The sequence below is a fragment of the Brassica rapa genome, chromosome A10 (assembly GCF_000309985.2).
Source record: "Brassica rapa cultivar Chiifu-401-42 chromosome A10, CAAS_Brap_v3.01, whole genome shotgun sequence".
Lineage (NCBI taxonomy): Eukaryota > Viridiplantae > Streptophyta > Magnoliopsida > Brassicales > Brassicaceae > Brassica > Brassica rapa.
This window is the reverse complement of record NC_024804.2, coordinates 19,571,704-19,593,790: the sequence shown is the minus strand read 5'-3', so window position 1 is coordinate 19,593,790 and position 22,087 is coordinate 19,571,704. Positions and strand designations below refer to the sequence as shown.

The 22,087-nt window shown below is 37.4% G+C and overlaps 7 protein-coding genes across 10 annotated transcripts; 3 read left to right on the top strand and 4 right to left on the bottom strand.

Moving 5' to 3' along the window:
- Positions 1 to 141: 141 nt before the first annotated feature.
- LOC103847235 (SUN domain-containing protein 1) lies at positions 142 to 2,163 on the bottom strand. The gene is made up of 2 exons (XM_009124296.3): positions 998 to 2,163; positions 142 to 651 (listed from the first exon to the last, which is right to left on the bottom strand). The coding sequence occupies exons 1-2, from the start codon at positions 2,045 to 2,047 to the stop codon at positions 346 to 348; spliced, it is 1,356 nt and encodes a 451-aa protein (XP_009122544.1). The 5' UTR covers positions 2,048 to 2,163; the 3' UTR covers positions 142 to 345.
- Positions 2,164 to 2,264: 101 nt separating this feature from the next.
- On the bottom strand, positions 2,265 to 4,350 carry LOC103847234 (translocase of chloroplast 34, chloroplastic). Of its 3 annotated transcripts, none has more exons than XM_018655593.2 (8): positions 4,070 to 4,169; positions 3,723 to 3,841; positions 3,536 to 3,643; positions 3,335 to 3,459; positions 2,979 to 3,243; positions 2,831 to 2,899; positions 2,584 to 2,745; positions 2,265 to 2,487 (listed from the first exon to the last, which is right to left on the bottom strand). In XM_018655593.2, exons 2-8 carry the CDS (start codon positions 3,822 to 3,824, stop codon positions 2,377 to 2,379), a joined length of 942 nt encoding a protein of 313 aa, XP_018511109.2. In that variant the 5' UTR covers positions 3,825 to 3,841; positions 4,070 to 4,169; the 3' UTR covers positions 2,265 to 2,376. The 3 variants fall into 3 exon arrangements, with proteins under 3 accessions (XP_018511109.2, XP_033137511.1, XP_033137512.1); XM_033281620.1 differs by lacking the exon at positions 4,070 to 4,169 and adding an exon at positions 4,218 to 4,350 and having other exon boundaries at positions 2,272 to 2,487; XM_033281621.1 differs by having other exon boundaries at positions 2,272 to 2,487; positions 4,165 to 4,288.
- Positions 4,351 to 4,442: 92 nt separating this feature from the next.
- Positions 4,443 to 8,147, top strand: LOC103847233 (coatomer subunit delta). The gene is made up of 12 exons (XM_033281618.1): positions 4,443 to 4,562; positions 4,963 to 5,021; positions 5,135 to 5,174; positions 5,277 to 5,500; positions 5,772 to 6,014; positions 6,088 to 6,262; positions 6,439 to 6,737; positions 6,867 to 7,059; positions 7,150 to 7,303; positions 7,415 to 7,477; positions 7,579 to 7,675; positions 7,806 to 8,147. Exons 2-12 carry the CDS (start codon positions 5,019 to 5,021, stop codon positions 7,899 to 7,901), a joined length of 1,587 nt encoding a protein of 528 aa, XP_033137509.1. The 5' UTR covers positions 4,443 to 4,562; positions 4,963 to 5,018; the 3' UTR covers positions 7,902 to 8,147.
- Positions 8,148 to 8,398: 251 nt separating this feature from the next.
- Positions 8,399 to 9,995, top strand: LOC108870180 (ATPase 2, plasma membrane-type-like). The gene is made up of 3 exons (XM_018655494.2): positions 8,399 to 9,431; positions 9,470 to 9,514; positions 9,609 to 9,995. Exons 1-3 carry the CDS (start codon positions 9,292 to 9,294, stop codon positions 9,823 to 9,825), a joined length of 402 nt encoding a protein of 133 aa, XP_018511010.1. The 5' UTR covers positions 8,399 to 9,291; the 3' UTR covers positions 9,826 to 9,995.
- A 254-nt stretch (positions 9,996 to 10,249) lies between these two features.
- LOC103847232 (histone-lysine N-methyltransferase ATXR5) lies at positions 10,250 to 12,812 on the top strand. 2 transcript variants are annotated; one of them, XM_009124291.3, is made up of 6 exons: positions 10,250 to 11,285; positions 11,367 to 11,447; positions 11,600 to 11,832; positions 11,914 to 12,014; positions 12,099 to 12,311; positions 12,389 to 12,812. In XM_009124291.3, the coding sequence occupies exons 1-6, from the start codon at positions 10,910 to 10,912 to the stop codon at positions 12,546 to 12,548; spliced, it is 1,164 nt and encodes a 387-aa protein (XP_009122539.2). In that variant the 5' UTR covers positions 10,250 to 10,909; the 3' UTR covers positions 12,549 to 12,812. The 2 variants fall into 2 exon arrangements, with proteins under 2 accessions (XP_009122539.2, XP_009122541.2); XM_009124293.3 differs by having other exon boundaries at positions 10,271 to 11,285; positions 11,603 to 11,832.
- Positions 12,813 to 14,272: 1,460 nt separating this feature from the next.
- Positions 14,273 to 15,471, bottom strand: LOC103847231 (putative F-box protein At1g53360). The gene is made up of 2 exons (XM_033282947.1): positions 15,078 to 15,471; positions 14,273 to 14,973 (listed from the first exon to the last, which is right to left on the bottom strand). Exons 1-2 carry the CDS (start codon positions 15,469 to 15,471, stop codon positions 14,273 to 14,275), a joined length of 1,095 nt encoding a protein of 364 aa, XP_033138838.1.
- A 538-nt stretch (positions 15,472 to 16,009) lies between these two features.
- LOC103847230 (probable pectinesterase/pectinesterase inhibitor 51) lies at positions 16,010 to 18,382 on the bottom strand. Its single transcript, XM_033281617.1, has 2 exons — positions 17,255 to 18,382; positions 16,010 to 16,880 (listed from the first exon to the last, which is right to left on the bottom strand). The coding sequence occupies exons 1-2, from the start codon at positions 18,183 to 18,185 to the stop codon at positions 16,198 to 16,200; spliced, it is 1,614 nt and encodes a 537-aa protein (XP_033137508.1). The 5' UTR covers positions 18,186 to 18,382; the 3' UTR covers positions 16,010 to 16,197.
- Between the last annotated feature and the right edge of the window lie 3,705 nt (positions 18,383 to 22,087).

Here is a 22,087-nt window from a genome sequence, read left to right as displayed (position 1 = left end):
TATAATCAACTTTGACCAAGCTTTAATTACTTCAATTAGAGAATAACGTTTCTAGGTGCAACATGAATGAATATGTCGAGAGCCTAGAACTCTCTAATCAACTTGGCTTGGAGTTTTTTTCAAGTAAAGAAGCTAAACGGTAAACCGACTATGCTCATGTTTTGAACCAATAAATCAAATAAACCGAAAGGTAGCACAATGAAGACGAGCAAAACCAAACAATTCTTTACTGGTCTTATCACAGACTCTTGATACTTTCCTTTTCTTCCAAAAAAAAAAAAAACAAAAGAGATGTGCACGAATGAATGTTACAAAAACACACGAGGTTTATCCACTTCCAGTGAATCAAAGCTCTGTTTCCACAACAGGGACTGGGTCTGGCGCACGCCCATGAACCCTGAACCGGTAGATGCAAGTGTGGGAGTTGCTTCCGTGGTTGGAGGTGAAGTCTAGCCTGACAGTATCAACCAGACCAGAGTCTGATGAGTCCAAGACGTTGAATGTCTGCGCGTTCGACCTCTCTAGATCGTAAGTGAACTCTGTTAGAAGCTGCATCTTCTCTGACTCCTCTGAGGATTCCTGTCCATTCCCTTGTAGCCATCCTGACACAACACAATCTTTTGGAGCACTCGATCTGTCGTACGCCACGCTCTGTACAATTACACAATGCATGAATCCGTCAGGTCAGTGTATATACTCCCCACAAACTAGACCCAAAACATGATCAGAGAATGACTTTTAAACAATGAAAACAGTAAGTACTGGCACACAGAACTAGAGAAGATATGGGAACCTACTAGCTTACTACAGATCTTTGCAGCTACTGACCTTAACCAAACAATTTAAACACCTTGACTCTACCAGGCATCTCAATATTAAACCATTTTACACAGACAAGCTAATATCTTGTAGAATGCAAGTACCAAAGGTCTTACTAGCACATAAGAAGAAAACTAGTATTAACATATAAATCTTTAGACAGTGCAAGTGGCATTACCTTAGCTACATGCTCCAAGGTAAAAGCGTCTGGCACAATTGGTCCTCTCAACCTGATCTGAACATAACCACTACTCCCTTTCAAAGCAAAACACTGACCAGGCTCCCCAAAACTCGGAGACAACATCTTAACCGCATTGGTATGAGCCTTTCTACCGGTTGTCGCAAACCAGCTACTCCCTTTCCCAACAAGAAACGGATCCGAATGCCCCATCACAAACCCACCACCAGACGCCAACGCATAGTCCACTCTCCCAAGCCCATCAGCAGCATGCCTTTCAATCTCTCTCTCCATCACGTCCCGAGCATAAGCCCTCAACTCATCGATGCTAACCTCGCTAAACGCGGAATCATCCACGTTGCCTTTCTTCAACTCCTCGTAAACCCTCTCGAACTCGTCTCGAGAGACAAAAGGCTTCGCCTTTACTTCTTCCACCGACTTCTCTAGCGACTCGGTCTTGGACTCAATCTTCTTCACCTCGTTACGAAAGGCGGAAGCTTTCGCCTCGAGCTCTTGCCGCAACGCTTTCGCTTCCTTCTCGATCTTCTTATCGAGCAACTCGACTTGAACCTGCATCGTGCTCGTCGTTGCCTTCACGAGACCGTCCACTTCCGCGATTCGACTCTCCAATCCAGAAAACGCCATCTCCGTTTCGAACGAAGAAGTGGGAGAGGACGAAGAAGAAGGAGAAAGCACTTTCCTCGCCGCCTGAATCAACCCTACGATGATCAGAAGCGCCACGAGCTGCTTCGCGAAGATCCTCGCCACTCTCTTCCACCGCGCTTTCTCGGTCTTCGGAGCGGATACCTTCCTCGTGCGGCGCTGCGTGGCGGATGTTGTGTTCGCGGTGGAAGAAACTCTCCTCGTTACAGGACCCAAGTCTTGGCCTTTGGATCGATCGGTAACTGCCTCGGGGAGGATCGGATCTTTGGCTTCGCCGTTGGCGAGGGATTCGCTTGGAGGGAAATCGAAGTTCGGTTTCTTATCTCCGGCGACGATTGGAGTTCGCTTTGACGGAGTCGCGGTGAGGGACATCGTCGATGCCGACATTTGATCTGAGTTTGACTACACAATCTCGAAATGTCGAAATCACAAACCCTAATTTCACGAGGAAGAAGACAATTTCAAATTAATCCAAACCACCGTCTCCTCTTCACGTCGTTTATTATTACTATTATTATTTTCGAAATTTACTTTTTTATTAAATGTAGCGGATTAACATAACCGCCACTTAGCGGTTAGCCGGTTAATTTAGCGAATCATCAAGGGCTTAGTTACGAAGTTGCAAAAGGAAGACCAATACATATAAAGCTTACAATGTCGTTACAGGCAGTTAAAAAACATATAATTTACGGGAATTTTCTCAAGAAAGCCCGAGTTTAAGACCTTCGACTTGCTGAACCGGATTCGCGCATCTCCCACGCCGGTTTACTCTCTCTGGAGACATCAGACTTGATTGCTCGAACCAATGGCTTCATGACTAGCAGGTACTGCATTTCAAACCGTCAAAAACATAATCAAGTCTGTGAAAGTTTATTCTAAGCAGCTACTACAGCTGTTACTGAATGGTGTTCAGAGAGGCTTACTTGGAATGCAAAGATTAATGGGATTAGTCGTTTTCCTCTTGCGTTTGGGTTTGGTCCTTCGACCAGTTTCTTGTCAACGTGGATCGACTTGTTGCCATTAAAGGAGATCTCTGTTATTGTCTTGTACAGATTCGGAATCCAACTACTTCCGTCTGGAAGAATCTGTCATAGGTTTGGTGAAAACAAGTTACAGGAGGATGGCTCAACTAAAAAAGAATACAGCAAGTAGATAACTAATCAAACTCACCTTTTCATCGCTCTCATTCTTATGACATCGTCCGCTGTTCTCAACAAGAATGACAGGAATAGATGAATCCTAAGAACAAAACATTTTGAGGTTAAAAGTAATTTGAGAATATTACCCAAATTAGTTATAAAGGAGGGGCCTGCAATACCTGAATATCCTGTTTCTTCAGCTGAGCGCTAGCACGGATCAGTTTCAGAAGAGCATCGGATCTTCTGGAGACAAAGAGATCATAGTTTAACCCGTCCGGTGGAGAGAACTGAGCATGACTGAGGACAAGAGCAGACTTCTTCCATATCTCTTTACCAAATGCATCGGTTATAGCCGTGACTACCTGCTTATCCAAGTCATCCACGCGATACACATCCAAACGGTCTACGTATAGCAGCACATCTATCGTCATGTTCAGGAGAAACCTGTTTCAAAATTCAAATTACCATTCATGGGGAAAGAATGAGTCCTAATTTAGGAGAATAAATTGTTAGAAATGGAAACAGATGAACATACCTTTTTATAAGGTTGACGGCTTGATCATTCACGTATCCTCCCTCAATAAGACCAGGAGTGTCGATGATGTTTAATGTAAAACCCGACCTTGAGCGAGAGACCAAGGACGGTCTCAGTCCTTCAGACTACAAAGAGACAGACCAACACACTTTAAACTTAACCAACAGTCATTAAGAAAGCGATGAGAAGAGTATTACGCACCTGGAAAGTACTGACTGCAGCAGCTTTCTCGCCTATAACTGAATTAACAGTAGATGACTTTCCAACACCGCCTTTCCCCATTACAAGTACTGTCAGCGAGCTCACATCCTACACAAAGGTAAAAGCAGAGATACATTACACATGAAACAAGCACAAAGCGTATGAAGCTAGAAAATGAAAATGAAACCTCTTCTTTGAACTTGTTAAGGATCTCGAGCAACTTAGATTGAGTAGCAGGTGGGAACTGCTGAATACCGATCCATTCACGAGACATTTGCAAAGCTGCCATCAACACTAATCCTTGTCCTACAAAGAGCAAAAAACCACCAAAGTGAAGACTTTAATCATCTGCTTACAAAGAGTAGAACTAACTGAATCTCAATAATCAAATGAAATCTCTAAAAATCATAAAGTCGAAAACTTTTTTTTTTCACTAAGAAAAAAACACAAAGACTTGAACTTCAGCTTTGATTAGTCCTTGTCTACATCAGATCTTTTATAAGAAATATAATCTCATGGCGTCAGTGGTCATACCAAGAACTAATAACTCAAGCACTGATTAAGTTTCACTAATCGAGTACTAATAAACCCAGAACTGGGTCATAAGCTAGCAGATCAAATAAGCATACTTTCAAAGTGAAAACTGGAGAGAGCGACGGAAAGAGACGAGAGAGAGAGTAACCTTCCGGAGCTTGAGATATTCGTTGCTGACTTGGAATCGAATCAAATCAAAACCCTAGACACGAAATTGACTTTTTTGAAGATGATTGATTGCTACGGTTCTTCGGAGTTAACAACATTCCTTTTCTTTCAGGTGTTAAACCGGGCTTAACCGAGTGTCGGCCTTCAACAAGAATTTTAATGGGCTAAAAGAAAGCCCAATAAGGAACTAAAACGGCCCAGTATACTTGAAGTCCTCCGTTTACGGATCTTCTTCTCTGTCAACAACACACTAAACTCCCGTTTTTACTCAGCGAGCTTCTGAAGAGCTGGTGATTTCATTATCGTCGCCGTTGATTAGTCTCAGGTATCGTCTTCTTCTCTCGCTCTTCGCTTTAATTTCTGCTCAAGTTTACGGATCTAATTTGTATGAATGCTCTCTCTGCTTTCTCTCCTGTGGATCTACATTCTATGAATTTTCTCGCTCGAGCTTGCGATCTTGTTTGTTACCGTTTCTTGAACATTATCCGCGTTTGATGATTTGATCCTACAGTTATGCTTCTCGATTATGTGCCTACGATATGCTCTTAGATCTGATCCGTTGGATCCGACGGATCTGCGAAATTCTTTCGAATTCGTTCGCTACTAGATGCTAGATCTATTCGCTTTTACGCGATTTGTGATTCCGAAGATCAAATCTCGGTTGTTCCTTTTGATTCTCGTGGTTGATCATTAGACTTAACCGTTTTGGTTCTTTTGTATTTCAGATTCAGATCACCGTTCGTATAGCTGCTGATTGTTGGAACCTGAAACGCAAATCAAAATGGTATGAAGTTCTATTTTATGATTTTGTAAATATAAAAAGAAAAATTGTTGTTCAGTTTAGTATACTGTGAGTTTTTTTTTTTTTGCTAACGGTGTAAGCTGTGTTTATATTAGGTCGTGCTTGCTGCTTCCATCGTGAGCAAGTCTGGAAAAGGTGAAAACGCTTCTTGATAATCAAAGATCATTATGTCACCTATTCAGTCTCATTACTTTTTTGCGTTTAACCTGACTTTGTTCTTTTTTTTTTATTTTACAGTGCTTGTTTCCAGACAATATGTGGATATGTCACGCATCCGAATTGAAGGTCTCCTTGCAGCTTTTCCTAAGCTTGTTGGCATGGGCAAGCAACATACCTATATCGAGACAGATAATGTGCGATACGTATATCAGCCTATTGAGGCTCTGTTCCTGCTTCTTGTTACAACTAAGCAGAGCAATATTCTAGAAGATCTGGACACCCTCAGGATGCTCTCCAAACTGGTATGCTTCTTTCTCCTTTTACTTTTAACTCGGTAACTTTTAATTCGAGGAGTTTGTTTACTCGAGTCTGCATGTGTATTGGCATCTATTAATTGTGTAAGTGAGTGTGCCTAGCCTACTTCTGCTAAAAGCCATATCTTTATTGAAACCTGGCAGCTCATATTTTCATCAACTTTACTTTCTATATGTGGGAGAGATGAAATTTACATTTCAAAAATTTTCCCTACAGACGAAGTCTGGGCGTGCCTTTTGATCACTTGACTGTTTCTAGGTACCCGAGTATTCCATGTCTTTAGATGAAGATGGGATTGGCAGGGCTGCGTTTGAGCTGATATTTGCTTTTGATGAAGTCATTTCTCTTGGGCACAAGGAAAGTGTGACCGTTGCACAAGTGAAGCAGTACTGTGAAATGGAAAGTCACGAGGAGAAGTTGCATAAACTGGTAATGCAGAGCAAGATCAATGACACCAAAGACGTGATGAAGCGTAAGGCGAATGAGATTGACAAAAGCAAGGTACATGACAGGAGTGCACCCTTCTTCTTGTGTTCTTTGTAACTCCTATTAATATTTCATATGCAATTTCCAGATTGAAAAGACTAGAGGTGAGAAGGGAGGATTTTCGTCTATGAGTTCAATGGGTAGCAGACTTGACAGTAGTTTCAGTGACATGAGCATCTCTCATGGTTCTGGTGGTGGTTTTGGAAGTGGTCCTGCGTTTGGCATGCTTTCAGATGTTGAGCCTATCAATACCAAGGCAAAAGGTTAGTGTGCTTTAACCATTGCTTCGCAGCTGACGCTTTAATCCTACAGTTGCGTTAATAGAAATGCCCCAATTCCATCTGTGGTTTGTTCAGCGTCTCTTTTCCTGATGTACGTTATTTATATAACAAAATCTATCTGCTTTATAATCATCTTTTCACTGTGCTTAACCTCGCAGATCGATCAAGGTCTTCCGTTACTGCTGCTCCTAAGAGTTCTGGCATGAAACTTGGCAAGTCGGGAAAGAATCAGTTAATGGAGTCCCTTAAAGCCGAAGGTGAAGACATCATTGAAGATGTTAAGCCTACTGGCCAAACCAGAGCAGCTGTCGCAGCTCCAACTGATCCTTTCACATTAACTGTTGAAGAGAAGCTCAATGTAGCATTGAGACGAGATGGTGGAATCAGCAGCTTTGACATGCAGGGAACCCTGTCGCTTCAAATCCTTAACCAAGAAGATGGCTTTGTCCAAGTTCAGGTAATCCAGCTTCCTTATAAAACTATTTCCAAAGTCTCCAAGGCTATCCACAGTTTTCTTGAGCTCATCACTTTCTGTATTACTTATTTTTGTTTATTTGAAATGTTCTATCTTCTACTTTGTCTTCAGATTGAAACCGGTGGAAATCCTGACATTCTTTTCAAGACACATCCCAACATCAACAGGGAACTCTTTAACAGCGAGAGTATTCTTGGGCTGAAGAGACCTGATCAGCCATTTCCCACTGGTCAAGGTGGAGATGGTGTTGGTCTTCTGAGATGGAGAATGCAAAGAGCAGACGAGTCGATGGTGCCACTAACAAGTAAGGCTTTATTGATCAACTTTGTCTGTTTTTGACAGAGTGTACACGTAAATGTTTGATCCATTCTTGGAAATCGTTTATCTGGTGCAGTCAACTGCTGGCCTTCAGTGTCTGGAAACGAGACATATGTGAGCATCGAGTATGAAGCCTCGTCCATGTTTGATCTGACTAATGTTATCATCTCCGTACCTCTTCCTGCTCTGAGAGATGCACCAATCGTTAAACAATGTGATGGGGACTGGAGGTTTGAAAATTGAATGCCTTTAATTTTTCTCTGGTCATCTCTTTTTTCGTGGAAGTCCTAATTGTTTTATCCAGTCCTAAGAAACAACCATACCATTGTGAATGATGTCAGGTATGACTCAAGAAACTCTGTTGTGGAATGGTCTATACTTCTCATCGACAACTCCAACCGCAGGTAAATAAATGATGACACCATCTGTTATGGTATTACAGCTTTACGAGTTGTAGTTGTCAAGAGAGATATATATGTATGATACATCGAAAAATCTTGTGCAGTGGGTCAATGGAGTTTGTTGTGCCACCAGTTGATTCGTCGGTGTTCTTCCCCATCTCTGTTCAGTTTGCAGCCACAACTACATACAGTGGCTTGAAGGTATGAGAATCTTGTTAATTCCTCTTGAAAATTTCTAAATATTCCATCTGAGAATTAAGACACTAGAGAGGCTCATTTAGGTTTGGATTATTACATACTAATGAGAGGTGTGTTCATAACGGTGGTGCAGGTGAACGGAATGATTCCTCTCAGAGGCTGTGGTGGTGCGACTCCAAGGTTTGTGCAGAGGACGCAACTGATAACACAGAATTACCAAGTCGTTTGAGGAGGCTGTTCGGGTTTCTCCGTTTGGAACCGCTGTTTCTTTTAGTTCATTGCTGCTTATCTACTATCTGGTCTGCTGGAATAAAATATTAAGTTTTCTGGGATTTTAGTAGTTTCCTTATCGGACTTACTTCTAAGAGCATCTTCAATGTATTATTCCAAATTTTATTTCAAAATGGTGTTTGGATTTTACTCCAATGTATTACTCCATTTTTTACTCCAAACAAAAAGATTTTTTTTCATTTAATTAATAATTGTTATTAGTACCTTCAACTTATAAAAAATTAACAATTAACCCAACTATTTTATGTTTACAAAATTTCTATAATAATATATTTTATTTAAATTAAATATTTATCATTAAAAATATAACTAGAGATTATCTTCCAATTTCAATTCGTGCAGATTTTATCATATGCAATTTTTCTAATTCAAAAATATTTTTATGCATTAAAAGAACATAAAAAAAAAATAAAGTTTTGTTTTGTAATTTGAATTATGTATTGGGTCCTATTATTTGTTTGTGTATATATCAAATTCAACAAGTACAAATGTTATCAATCAAAATTTTGACTTACAAAATTAAAAAAACTCATCTCTTCCGCTTGAATAATATTTCACCGCTTTTGGTAATTTCGAAAATAATTTACCGAATTAATTATTAAATTACTTATTTATATTATATTATATTTATTTTATATTTTATATTTTTAGTTTTGACTTTTATGCATATTTTCTGTAAACTATAAAGTAGTAATCTTTTGTGAAATATTATATTTTTATGTTATTATATTATTTTAAGTATGAAATAAAAACATTAAAAATTAAAAGGACCATTTCATAAATACCTGCTAATCAATCTAGTAATTAAAAAATTTTCCTCTCAATTTTTTTATGTTTTTTTTTTGTTTTTGAAACACAACTTATATTAATGTCATTAAAAGAGTTAGGTGCCAGTCATAAAGACCTCACCACCTGCAAGACCCTATTTTGCTAATAAATCAGCAATCAGTGTTCTTTACTCTATATATCCAATGAAAAGAAATAACATCAAACTCTTATGTTATACAGAGGTTTTTAAGTTAGGAGTTTGTAAATATTGTTCCATTGATAATAGAAACGTATGTGCATATTCATTATGTGTAAAACAAATAGAATGGGGACGTCCTGTCATAGATTTGATCGTTAGAGATCGTCATATTTTATTTGATTCGCACATGTGATCACTAATCAATCTAGCAATTAAAAAAACAGAAATTACTTATAATGACTCAAATTATAAAGGTAATTACTAGAGTAACTCATAAACTTTTGTAGTAATTACAAATGCAGGTTGCCACTTTGATTGCGGTTTACGCCAACTGGGAGTCTGCAAAGTTTAGAGGCATTGGATGTGGATGGGCTTGAGTGGAAAGGCTTGGCTCTACTTGTTTGAGAACATGACCGCTTTCACAATGAAGAAAGATTATAGAAAAGAAGAGAGAGAAGTAAAGTCTCAATGGGCACTTGCTCAAAGGACACTTCACGGTTGGTACCCAAAAGAAGCTGTTAACATCTTCCCTGAGAAAGGAAGTTACTCGCAGAGCAAGCCGAGAGAAGAGCTGAGATAGCTAGGTAATATAAAGCCTTTATCTCTGTCTTGAAATAGATACATGTTCTTTGTTTGAAATTACAACACTTAACTGAATGTTTTATATGTTAACAACAGGCTTAGGGAGCTGCATGTGGAATCAGTAGTGGGTCTAGTTACAAAGTCATGCTTCTTTATCAAAACTTTCGTAGAATCTGAATTGGATTGGAAGCAGAGCTTGTTATACAGGCTGGACTGTTCGAGCTCGATAACTTCTGTAGCAAGAAACAGCTCCATGCAAATTCTTGAGCAGACAGCGCTTGTTGAAATTCTTGTAGATTACTATGGTTTCTGATAATGTTCATGAGAAGCAGTGATTTAGTTTTTTTTTTTTTCTTTCCAGTCACTTATGTTTTGTGTTTGGTCCATTAGTAAACTTTCAAGAAATGAAAAGGTTAAATGTTTGGTATGTACTCAATGGAATCTTGTTCTGTTCAGGTTAGTTTTGTGTGTTCTCTCTGTTTTCCTCTGTTTCTAGACAAGAACTCATGTGGCTTTTAGCAGTTTTGATGGATGATCAAGAATCATGATAAATATCTCCAAGGCAATTTGGAGTAAACTGTTTGGTCAAAGGTTAAAGACACATGTTCCCGTTTGGTAGAACGTATACGATACAAAATTCTGTCCTTTAGATGCTCTCACGTACCTTAAAATTTTCATGGTTTTCTAAAAACTTTTGTTATACACTAACTATTTTTTCTTTCTCTCCACACTTTTATGAATTTGTGTTAGCTTCCATGTACAGTAATGTCAGCAAGTTGTAAATATTCCAAGTTTGTACCTAAGAGGCTAAAGAGACACCATCTTAGTGTGATTTAGATAAATTCTACGATTAGTGAATACATTATGATTAACTTTTAAAAGATTATTAACCTTTAAATAGGCCTTTCAAAAACATTGAAATCTTTATATTTTGATTTTCCTATAATATTTTCAACCTTTTATGTGAGAAATAAAACAATAAAATATATATAAAATCACAAAACACAAATTTTTATAATTTTATATACGAGCTCAATTTTATATTCATATACAAATAACATATTATAATCAATAAATTTGTTTCCTTGATAATTGTTTTGTATATTAGAAACAGAAATATATATGATTTACCAGGAAAAGATTTGATCCTTGCAAACTTATCTCTTGCAATGTGTATTAACGACAAGCACAATCTGCAGCCTACCATCAATGTTTGAACTTGTCAAAGGTTTAAAAATAATTAAAAACCCCGAAAAAAAGGGAAATTACAAAGCAAGAACCCAAATAACACTCCAGGTGATGCGCACATCAGTTTTCAATGCTCACACGCGGTGCACATTAGCTCCAACCAATCAAAACCCATCTCCGGCGAGACTGACGCTTCCTCGTCAGCCATCATGGCCACGTGGAAAGCCTCCTCCTCCTCCTCCTCCTCCTCCCCAGCATCGTCTCCTTCCCGTCGTTTCATCTCCTATAGGAGAAGAACCAAGGCTTCACCACCGAAACGACCTTCCTCCGAATCTCCACCGAGGAAGATGAGATCAATCGCCGACATAATGGCGAAATCTTCCCCCGTCGTCGAGCAGGAGCAAGACGACAGCTACGGTGACGTCACCTGCGAGAAATGCGACTCCGGAGAAAGAGACGATGAGCTTCTTTTATGCGATAAATGCGATAAAGGGTTTCACATGAAATGTCTCCGACCGATCGTGGTTCGTGTCCCTGTCGGACCGTGGGTCTGTGTCGATTGTTCCGACCAACGACCTGTAAGAAGTAGGGATCTTTTTTTTTTTGTCAAAGTTTGTAACTTTCGTATGTTCTTTTGTTCAATTTTTGATCTTTTGAATGTTTTAGGATTATCTCAGAAGAAGATTATGCATTTCTTTCGGATCGAAAAGCAAATTGATCAAACGGAGAAATCACAGCTGAGTCAAGGTAAGGATCTTGATGAGATGTTTCAGTTGATTAACAGTTTTAATGAGGATGAAAGAGCTGATCTTTATTGCTAATACATAGATGCTTCATTGATTAATGCATTAGTAAGTGTGTAAACTCAGTTTTAATGGCGTCACTTTGTTGTTTTGAAGAAGAGAGTAGAAAGCACCGGAGACGATCTTGCTCCTTGACAGTGAAGAAGAGGAGGAGAAAGCTATTACCTATGGTTCCATCTGAAGATCTTGAACAGAGGCTTGCACAAATGGGCACACTTGCGTCTGCTTTAACAGCATTGGGTATCAAATACAGCGACGACTTGACTTATGTTCCAGGAATGGCTCCTCGGTCTGCTAATCGATCCAAGTTCGAGATAGGTGGGATGCAGGTACAAGACAAGTCAATCTTTCAGCTCATTTTCAATAACTCTCTTAGTTAAAGTTACATTTTTTCATTTTTTTTTGTGCAGGTGCTTGCGAAAGAAGATTTGGAGACATTGGAGCTATGTAGAGCTATGTATAGACGAGGAGAGTGTCCTCCTCTTGTTGTGGTATTCGATCCACTTGAAGGGTATCTCTAGTTTTATTCGATCAAATCTTCCCTTAATGACAAAGTATAGCTATAAACATTATTTTTTGTATCCGTGTAATACAGTTACACAGTTGAAGCAGATGGTCCAATTAAGGACTTAACATTCATAGCTGAATATACAGGGGACGTTGATTACTTAAAGAACCGTGAAAACGACGATTGTGACAGCATCATGACTCTCCTTCTGTCTGAAGATCCATCGAAAACTCTTGTTATCTGTCCTGACAAGTATGGAAACATATCTCGCTTTATCAGTGGCATCAACAATCACAATAGGTAAAACCAAGATTTAGTATCTTTATACAACCTTTGGGAAATCATCATCTTCATGACATCATTGATGGTGGTTGCAGGTTTGGTAAGAAGAAGCAGAACTGTAAATGCGTGAGGTACAGCGTGAATGGCGAGTGTCGGGTTCTTCTAGTGGCTACGCGTGATATAGCGAAAGGGGAGAGGCTCTATTATGACTACAATGGTTATGAGCATGAGTATCCTACTCACCTTTTCCTCTGATCTTTTTCACTTCAAACAGTTTCACAACAGTCTCTGGATCAATTGGTCTTTATTTTGTTGCAAATTTACAGATCAAAATTAGAATACTTAGATTTAAACCGCATGGCCTTTGAAGAGGTTATGCATTCTTGATTATGAATGTTAGTTATATAGACTAATTATAACTTCTTTCGCAATACTTCTATTCAGTTTCAAAATGAAAATTTTAACTATTTTTCTTTGGAGAACTTTGCAAAATGATATTTTATTTATTTTATACTTCATCACTATGAAATTTTCATAATATTGAGATTCATAGATATGGTATTACCTCATAGGATCATAAGGCCAAACCTATGGTGATTGATCTAAAGCAAGTTTAGACAAGCTCACAAACCAATGTACAAAGATGAGATGCATATTCTGTCTTTATACAAAACGGTAATCGAGCAATATTATCCAGCTATAAGTTCTAAGGTTATAGATCCATTTTCTGCTCATAAGGAATGCTCACAATTCTCAGAACCAATTATAAAATTATACAGACTGCCCAAACAGGATTGTTACCTAGAAAGATATTTGGTATCACGAACATTTTATTACGTCATCTATCTAGGAGTAAAGTAAATGTATTGAGAAAAATATGGACTGACTACGTGGTAGGCATGAACATTTAGAGTTCCAATCGGGTTTTGGTTTTCGGGTTTATCAACATCAGTCCTATTCGGGACCGGTTTGGGTTTTATCGAATTCGGGCCGGAGTTAGTAAATCTCCAAACAACCGGTATAACCCATTGTACTTTCAGGTTCGGGTCTCAATCGGTTCTTCGATTTAAAAATACATGATTTGTACATATTTTGTAACTAAAACATATCGGTTCTTCGGATTTAAAATACATGATTTGTACATATTTTAATAGCCAAAACATAAGTAAAATCGATTCAGAAATAAGAGAAAACATCAAACGTGATCATTCACAATCAAGTGAAAGATAAACATAGTTAGTGATAGAAAGAAACCGCCACATTTCACCATCAACCTTCATGTAATAAATAATTATTTTAGAAGTTCAATAATATGTTAAAGTATTTTAGATACATATTAAGAATTAATATCATATTTGGTAGCGAAGAAGCTAATCCCGCCTTTATCCTGTGGAGACACCAAGACATTCTTCTCTACAGCTCCATCATGGGATCCATCGAGGTTGCTTACCAGCCTCTAATCGCAACAGCTACAACAGCGCTCGAAGCTTGGAACCTGCTTGCGTCGACATATGCCAAGCGGTCATATCAAGCAGCTCAAGCTTTGAGATCAACTATAGTTTTTGTTTTTTTATTCTATTTTCATGGGCTTTGATCTTGTTTTTTGTTCAGACGAATGAAGATTTGTTCTTCTTGTCTTCTTGAAAGCTTTGAGACAATAGTGTTTGCCCAACTACTTCAGTTATCTATTTACTTCTATTATAAATGCATCTTTAGAAGAATATTGTCATACTCTATTTCTCAAAAAATTAATCAACATACGCTAAATGAAACTTTCGACGATAATGAGCTTAGAGTGAGAGAAGATAAAAATCTCGAGGAAGCAAGCGGAGAAAGAGCATGACTGGTAAAGTAAACAAAACTTAGAGCAAAGAATAAAACATGCATGCACGAAAAAAATTGAAATCCAAACAACTTGAAAAGGAGAAGAAATATAAAGTATCAGATAACAATATGTGAAAGCGTTTTCAACACACTTATTACATAAACTCCAAATTCTCCACATAGCCTATCAGTGTGTTTTTAAAATGATTCTTCTCACCCTCTTCAACTTCAAGTCCCTCAACTTTGACTCTTGTAAAAGTCTTACTCTCCACTTTGTAGAAGACAACGAAGTACCAGTTTACAGGGTGGAACGGGCGTGGCGAGTAAACAATATCACCTCTACCAGTCACTCCAACAAACTTGATATGCTTGACCATCTTTTCATCTAAAGGAGAAAATACGTAGACATTCTTGGACCACTTATGATTTCCAGCATCTTCTAGAACCCACAGCACAAGTCTTTTCCCATATAAATCATTCTCCTTATTGTGTATACCTAATTTACCTTTGTAATTAAAAAGTTCCAAAGATTTCAACTCACATGCAAGCCCTTGTTCCATGTCTTCATTTGTGTTAATAAAGCCGAACTTCTCAGACGTGACGTCGAAGCAAACTATAACAGTAGATTTCCCCAACTTAGCTTCAAAATACAAAACACCATTTATACATATATGAGTAGCTAAAGCAAGGGTCGGCACAAAATGGAACTTGCATTCGACCATTCTCCATAAAAGCTTTCCAGATTCCAACGTCAAGACCTGATGAGTATTGGGTCTTCCATCACGTGACGAGGTCATACGCAACACTTTAAACCGTTTTCCGATCCGATCATACCCAAGGTACGTTGCTGCGATCACTGCTTGGGTAAGATGTTTTCTTTAAGAACATTGGGTAAGGTTAGAAACTCTCCAGTGGCAGGGTTACAAATCACCCGCATCTGCCAAAGTAATACCAACCCACAGAGTGTTCTAGGGTTATCAAATCCAATATATTCTGGAAAGATAAGCGTTTGATAAGGGGTGGCTACAAGAGAAGAGTTATCGTTTGGATTATGAGGCTGATGTGCAGAGTATAAGAACAACGTTTTATCAGCTTCTAAGGCGAAAAGGAACCGTGGACGAGTCAAAGACATAGTCAAAAACAAGTCAGTAAAATCAGGACGGCAAAATATGGATGCCAAGAATTTCGAAACGCAACGAAACCTAGCTATAGACTTTGCCGGGACTCTGGAGAATATCTCGGTAAGTAGATCATCAGGGATTGGTGGATCTGAGTATTCTTTTACCGAGTTTGCTGATTGTGTTTCATGTCCGGATGTGGTTAATACTAGACCCTTCGAGGACTGCTGCTCCATATTTTTCATCGCTGATGGATTTTACAAACCCTAGAATAGCTTCAGTACTTAAGACGAATGAAACCGTAGAATTGACTAAACTTTATATGCAACATTCCTAAATGGGCTTTATTAGAATCTTTTCACTAAACAAGTTCCTAAACATTTTTTTTGTATCCGTGTAATACAGTTACACAGTTGAAGCATATGGTCCAATTAAGGACTTAACATTCATAGCTGAATATACAGGGGATGTTGACTACTTACAATTAGCTATAAAACCCAAAACAAACACATACATACTACATTTAGAGATTTTTTCGTATCAAACACACTATAATCAAAAAAAAAATTGTTTAAAATTGTATATAAAATATATATATATATATATATATATATCTATATCTATACTATTATTTGCGAAGTAAATTTTTGGAATCGAGCTCTCACGTTAAAAGTTAGAGTGGTTAATATCGTTTATACCCTTAATGAATAAAACATATAAAAAAATTAAAAAATAAAAACGAAATTTTAATTGATTTGAATAGATAATACATGCTAAACTTTGATAGCTAAGCAAAAAAAGCTGCTTTCTTCTATAGTTTGTAATTTTATTATTTTACCTCAATTAGTCATAAAGATCTGAAACTTCAATTGATACAAAGTAATACGAATGCAAAACTTTGGATATTTTTGTTTTAAAAACTTTATCAACTAACGAACAACGCTTTTTAGTCTTGACTTGATTCAACCAGACATTGCCCACTCCTCGGCTTGAATAAAGTTAGCCACCGAATACATATCAACATGCTCGTCTGGAATCACACTGCTCCATGGAACCCTTTTTGACCTATCAGATCCCGGACCCGTGTTCTTAGATTCACCGTAATAAAGCGTCTTGAGCGACAAATCCCCGCTCCAAGGTAACCACCCATCGGAATTAATCAAAGCCTCTAAATTACACCCAATAAACACAGTCCTTGAGTAATCTTTCCACGGCCTTCCCAAGTAGCTCTTATGCACCTTAGGGTTGGCCTTATACAGCTTCATGTACTCATCCGTTCCGGTTATCGAACAGTTCAAGAACACGAACCCCGTGGACTGCGCTGGGTCAACTCTTCCTTGGGCAGTGACGGCGTTATTCTCACCCTTCTCGGGATTAAGCTGACGCGGCGCTATTAGGATCTCGCAGTCTTGGAAGACGGACGCTGAGTTTCCAAAGATAAAGTCAACGTTTCCTTGGATACGGCATTTTTTGTAAAACTGACGGAGGCCATGGGCATAGAGTGTGTCTTGGTTCCCAAGGAACTCACAGTTCTCGAGCAGAGAAAAATCGCTGTCGGATCTAAACGCAACTGCTTGGTGAGTGTCTGGTCCCGCCGTGTTTTGAAACGTTATATCACGTGCCATGAATCCATCTCCTACCACTCCTATCAAACCAAACATGTAGCAGTATGTTATATATACATATATATATATATTTTTTTTTTTTGTAACATGTAGCAGTATGTTATAATTATTACTTTTAATACAAATAACTTAATTTAATAATATTTCACAGCTTATTGTCCATAATTAAATAAATATTTTTACGATGTTATGGCCACCATGTTAACCATCTGGACAGTCCAGATTGACCAAACAAAGATAATTTAGTTTCCAGCATAAGTGGAACTCGAATTGACGTGGGTACACAGTGAACTTCAAAAAAATTATCACTAAGCTACTACGGCTTGTTTCGTTGTTTTTAACATGAACAAGGTGTTAACTCATAATCCATTGGCTTATAATAAGAAAAACTTACCGACAGTTGCAGTGTTGTATGTGGTGATACCAGGCATACCGGCGTTTAAAGATCCTGTAATGACCGTTTTGCCCATACCGTCTCCGATGAAGACAACGTTCTTCTTCTCAAACGGAACCGTAACTGTCTCCTCATACACTCCTTCGTTAATCTTTATAACAAACTTACGCGCTCCGTAGTTATCAGGCGCCGCGTTAACGGCATCCTGCACCGTCTTGTAACGGCACATCCCGTTTTTACACACCGTAACGTCTTCTTTTAAACCGGAAGGGAAGCCCAAACTCGGCCCAGCACCCACCTTAGGCCCACTAGTCTTATCCCAGAACCCGTCTCTTTCCGTTGCCGGAGGAGCCCACGAGGCGACGTTGTCTCCGAAGTTATCGTACGATACCATCATGCTAAGAGCGTTACTGGTGACATTGATGAGTCCGTTGAGAAACGACATCGTTTCAGCGACTTCCTTCGTGCCGTTGACGTATTTGAGCGCGGACCATGAGTCGTACTGGTAGACGAGAGCAGCGCTCATCCAAGCGCGAGCGTCTTTGATTTTGCCACGTGTCAGAGCTTGATCTGTTGAGTTGGTGCGGTGTTCGGAGTAAGAGAGTAGCTGGAGGCACGTTTTCGCGGCGTTGGTGCGGTTTAGATTGCCTACGGACGCGTCCAGGATAGACTTCACTTTCGTTTGAGCGGTTTTGAGGTTTTCTAAAGAGACGGAGATCGCTGAGTGGATGATCTGTGATGGGTTAGGACTCGGAGGGACTCGACCCGGTTTGGATAGAGAAGAGACGCAGAGGTCTGGGTAGCGAGTGGCGTTGCATGCAAGACGGATCTGTGCGGAGGGAGTGAGCGGAGGAGTTTGGTGTTGACGGGAGGAGGAAGATGGAGAGGCGAAGAGGAAGAGGGAGAAGAGAAGGGTGAGAATGGGTGACATGATGGCGATGATGGAGTAGTTTCGAATAAGCCATTAGAGAACCCCGTGTGTATATATATCTGTTTATGGGAATGGTCAAAAATAAATTATGTTGTTTTCTGAAATTGGAAAAAAATATCAGAAAATTAAATATTGGTTACAGTTATAGATACCATTAGAGTTACGGAGATGATAGAGATTAGAATGAATTATATTGTTTTCTATGGAAAATAATATCAGAAAATTAAATATTGATTACTAGGGTCGGCCCGCCCTACGGGCGGGATATTAGTTAATTTGATATTCACTAAATGCTCGAGTTGAAATTTGTTTTAAGATTCAAGAATTTGGTTATCTTTTATGTCTTACTTATTAGTATGCGGTGGTATAGTTGTTTTTCGATTATTCTTGATTTGGTATTGTATCAAATTAACTAATTGTCCAACTCATAATTATAGATGTACAAATGTGGATTTGTGATGAAGTTTGATGACAATACTGTTTTTTTTTTAATTATTATTCATAGTGGAGTGTGCATGTGTCAAAAAGAGGCCTATAACAATTTTTATGTTTTTGTGTATGGATTTTAAATATATATTATTTTGTATAATGCATACTTACTCTACAACATTTGCTTGTAGACTAAAAAAATTGTTTTCTATATTTTTAAAAGAGAAAATATTTAGTCTAAAATATAACATGGACATATGTATTGACTATATATAGAAGTTGAGTGTTATTTTAAAATGACATATGTATATAGATTTTTCAACCATTACTTCACTGACACAAAACATTTATAACTGTAAATACCTTCTTTTAAAAGCAAAACTAATAAAAGCGTGTACAACAAATGTATTTTGATATATATTATATGCATCGAGTTATAAAGGTTGGAAACATTGCAAAACTGTTTGGAGCAAAGTTTTTGATTTCACGATCTTCATCTTGACGTCAATTCAGTGTCGGCCCTGACCACAAGCAGAAAAAGCTTGGGCTTCCAGCTGACACGATAATAAGTATTTTCGCGGCCACATATTTATAAAAATTGACTTTAGCCTAGTGGTTCTAAGAGAAATTACCAGTGCTAGAGGTGCTGAGTTCAATTACCCTTAACTGCATTCATTTATTTTGGCCCTAAATATAAAATGAGACACGTGTCACTCCCAGAATGCACAAATTGATGACGTGGCTTCACGGGAGAGAGGCGAACATTTCTTTATATATATAGATAGTCACACATACCATTTTTTATTACACTCACACATACCATTAGAGTTACGGAGATGATAGAGATTGGAATTTTGTGGGCTGACCTTCTTTTAAAGTACGGTTTTATTAGGAAGGAAAGGTGATGAGATTATCCGGGTTGGTATTTGGTTATCATCTGTTTAATGTTTACGTCTACAGTTGAGCTCTATTTATCTGATTTTGGGTTGTTATGTATTACCCCTGGAAAAGAAAAATGTATTACCACTGTTCGTTTCATGACTGCTGCATCTAGCGTCTGCGATCCAAAACACCGGTGAAAGTTAGCGCTAACTTATTTTCCAGACGGGTAGCAATTAATAATGAGTGAAAGAGACGCTGAAATTAATGACGTGAAAAGTTCACTTTCTGTTACATCTGCATTTAACTTTTTGAGTCTCCATAATTCTCAGTTTGACAGTTTCTATTATTTTTATTTCCTTCGCATTACCTTTTCTTGCCGCTGACACTTGAGAGCATCTCCAATGGTGTTACCACCATTGGAGTCCTTAGCAATATTAAAGTAATTTTTTTTTTAATTTCTTTTGTTTGAATAGTTAAAATTTTTTATCAAAAATGTGTGTCCAATGGTGTACTCCATTTAGAAATTCTTAGGAAAAAAAAAGTATGAACCATCGAAGATTTTTGTGATGGAAGTCGATACCGTGAGCGGCGATTTCGTCGGAGATCCAAAAACCTCTGCGGTGCCCATCAACAAAGAGAGATCTTTGATTTACTCCTAAATTGAGAAAGTTGAAGGTTTTGGAAGAAATAAGGAAGAGACGAAATCGAATCTGTCAATCGAAAGGATACAGAAGGGAGAGGATAATCAGAGAGAGTCTCCGGCGGAGATCGGTGACGTCGGTGGAAAACGAAAAGAAAGGAGGAAAGAGAAGGAAAGAGCGCATGACGTTGCCACGTCACTAAAGACTCAGTTCTTAAACACCTTATTTAGGGACCACTCCTTACTGATCTCAGCCTTATTAATATTTTTTTATTGAGATCATCCTAGGTTAATGCGCTAAAGATTCATGAAATCTCTGCGTTGCGGATGGTCTGACGCAGTGGCCATGAAACAAACAAGGCTATTATTGTTTTCCTAACTTTGAAATTGTAGACTAGTTTTGGACAATTTTAATGTGAATAATAGCATCTTCTAAACATTATTTGAAAAGTGACTTGTCATATATCGTTTCTACAATCACTTTCACAAAAAAACAAAATATGACATATCTACTAAAATTGATAAGATAATTTATAGATAAATAAGATATAGACAGTTACATTTAATGTTGATTTATACTTTTGCTAAATTTTTTATAATATAGTAATAAATCATATATTACATTTAACATTGATTTATATTTTTATTAAACTTTTAAAATATGATAATAATTCATACATTATCATTATATATATATATATATATTCAAATATGACATTACAAATTTTTAAATATCATTTAATTCTATTTTTATAACTATACAATTTTTATCAATAAAAATTTCAAAATTTTCTATTTTTTTTAAATAGAAAATTTTAATTGTAATATTATTAGTTTATTTTATATATTTTTTTTATAAATACTGTTTAGTTTTAATTTTTGATAATTATACAATTTATATATCAATTTTTTATTAGATTTATACAAGTTGATTTAATATATTTAGCCAAAATAAATAGATCAAAAACTAATTGGTCATTTTATTAACAGATGGAACGAGCTTATGCAATCGAATCCAGCACTCCTCAACTACCACTCCACAACGAGTGCCATTGGAACCATATAAGCAAAATCTCATATCAAGATGCAGTTTCCCTACCATCCTTTTTTTTTGCTATAATATTTTGGACATGATCAACCGGTCTCGAGAGGCTATTTCTGCCCAACAGTTTTTTTTTTTTTTTTAATGCGTGGCCCTATGATTCACCAAAAGGTCCAAAACATTAGAATTATGTGCCTAATGCATGGACACCTACCCGACTAGCATGTCTTTAGGTGAACCACTTAAAAAGAACCCTATCAGACTAAATGTAAATTTGTTTTACCATTGAAACCTACTCTTCTTTGGAATTAAACGGTCAACTCTCAAAAACACTTTAGCAAAAAAAAAAAAACCCTCAAAAACATTCAAATGATGACTGATGTCTACTTCCTTAAAAGCTTACAACAACAAATTCTTCTTTAACGTCAAGCAAAAACCATGATACGCTTCCCCGATCGTCACAAGAAATTCTCCTCCATACTCATTTAATTACAACCCACATGCTAAACGTTGATAGCTAGATTTAGTGATAACTACGCAAAAAAAGTTGCTTCCTTCTATAGTTTGTAACTTTATTATTTTAACTCAATCAGTACCGGCTCTGATAGGAAGCATTAGAAATTCGAGTTTTCGGCCCAAAATATTATATAGATTAAACCGGTTTTTTTGGCGAATATTCTCTGTAGTGTAATGGTTGAGATGTTAATTTAATTTTCACATATATTTCAAATTTTAAAATAATACAAAAATTATGTAAATCAGTATTGTTACATAATAATGTTTTTAAATGAAATTTTTGTTACAAAAATACAAAATTTATAAATTTTATTGTAATAATATTATACGCTTTACAAATATTATTATAAAATTAGATAATATATATAACACCAAACTATATTAATTTACTGA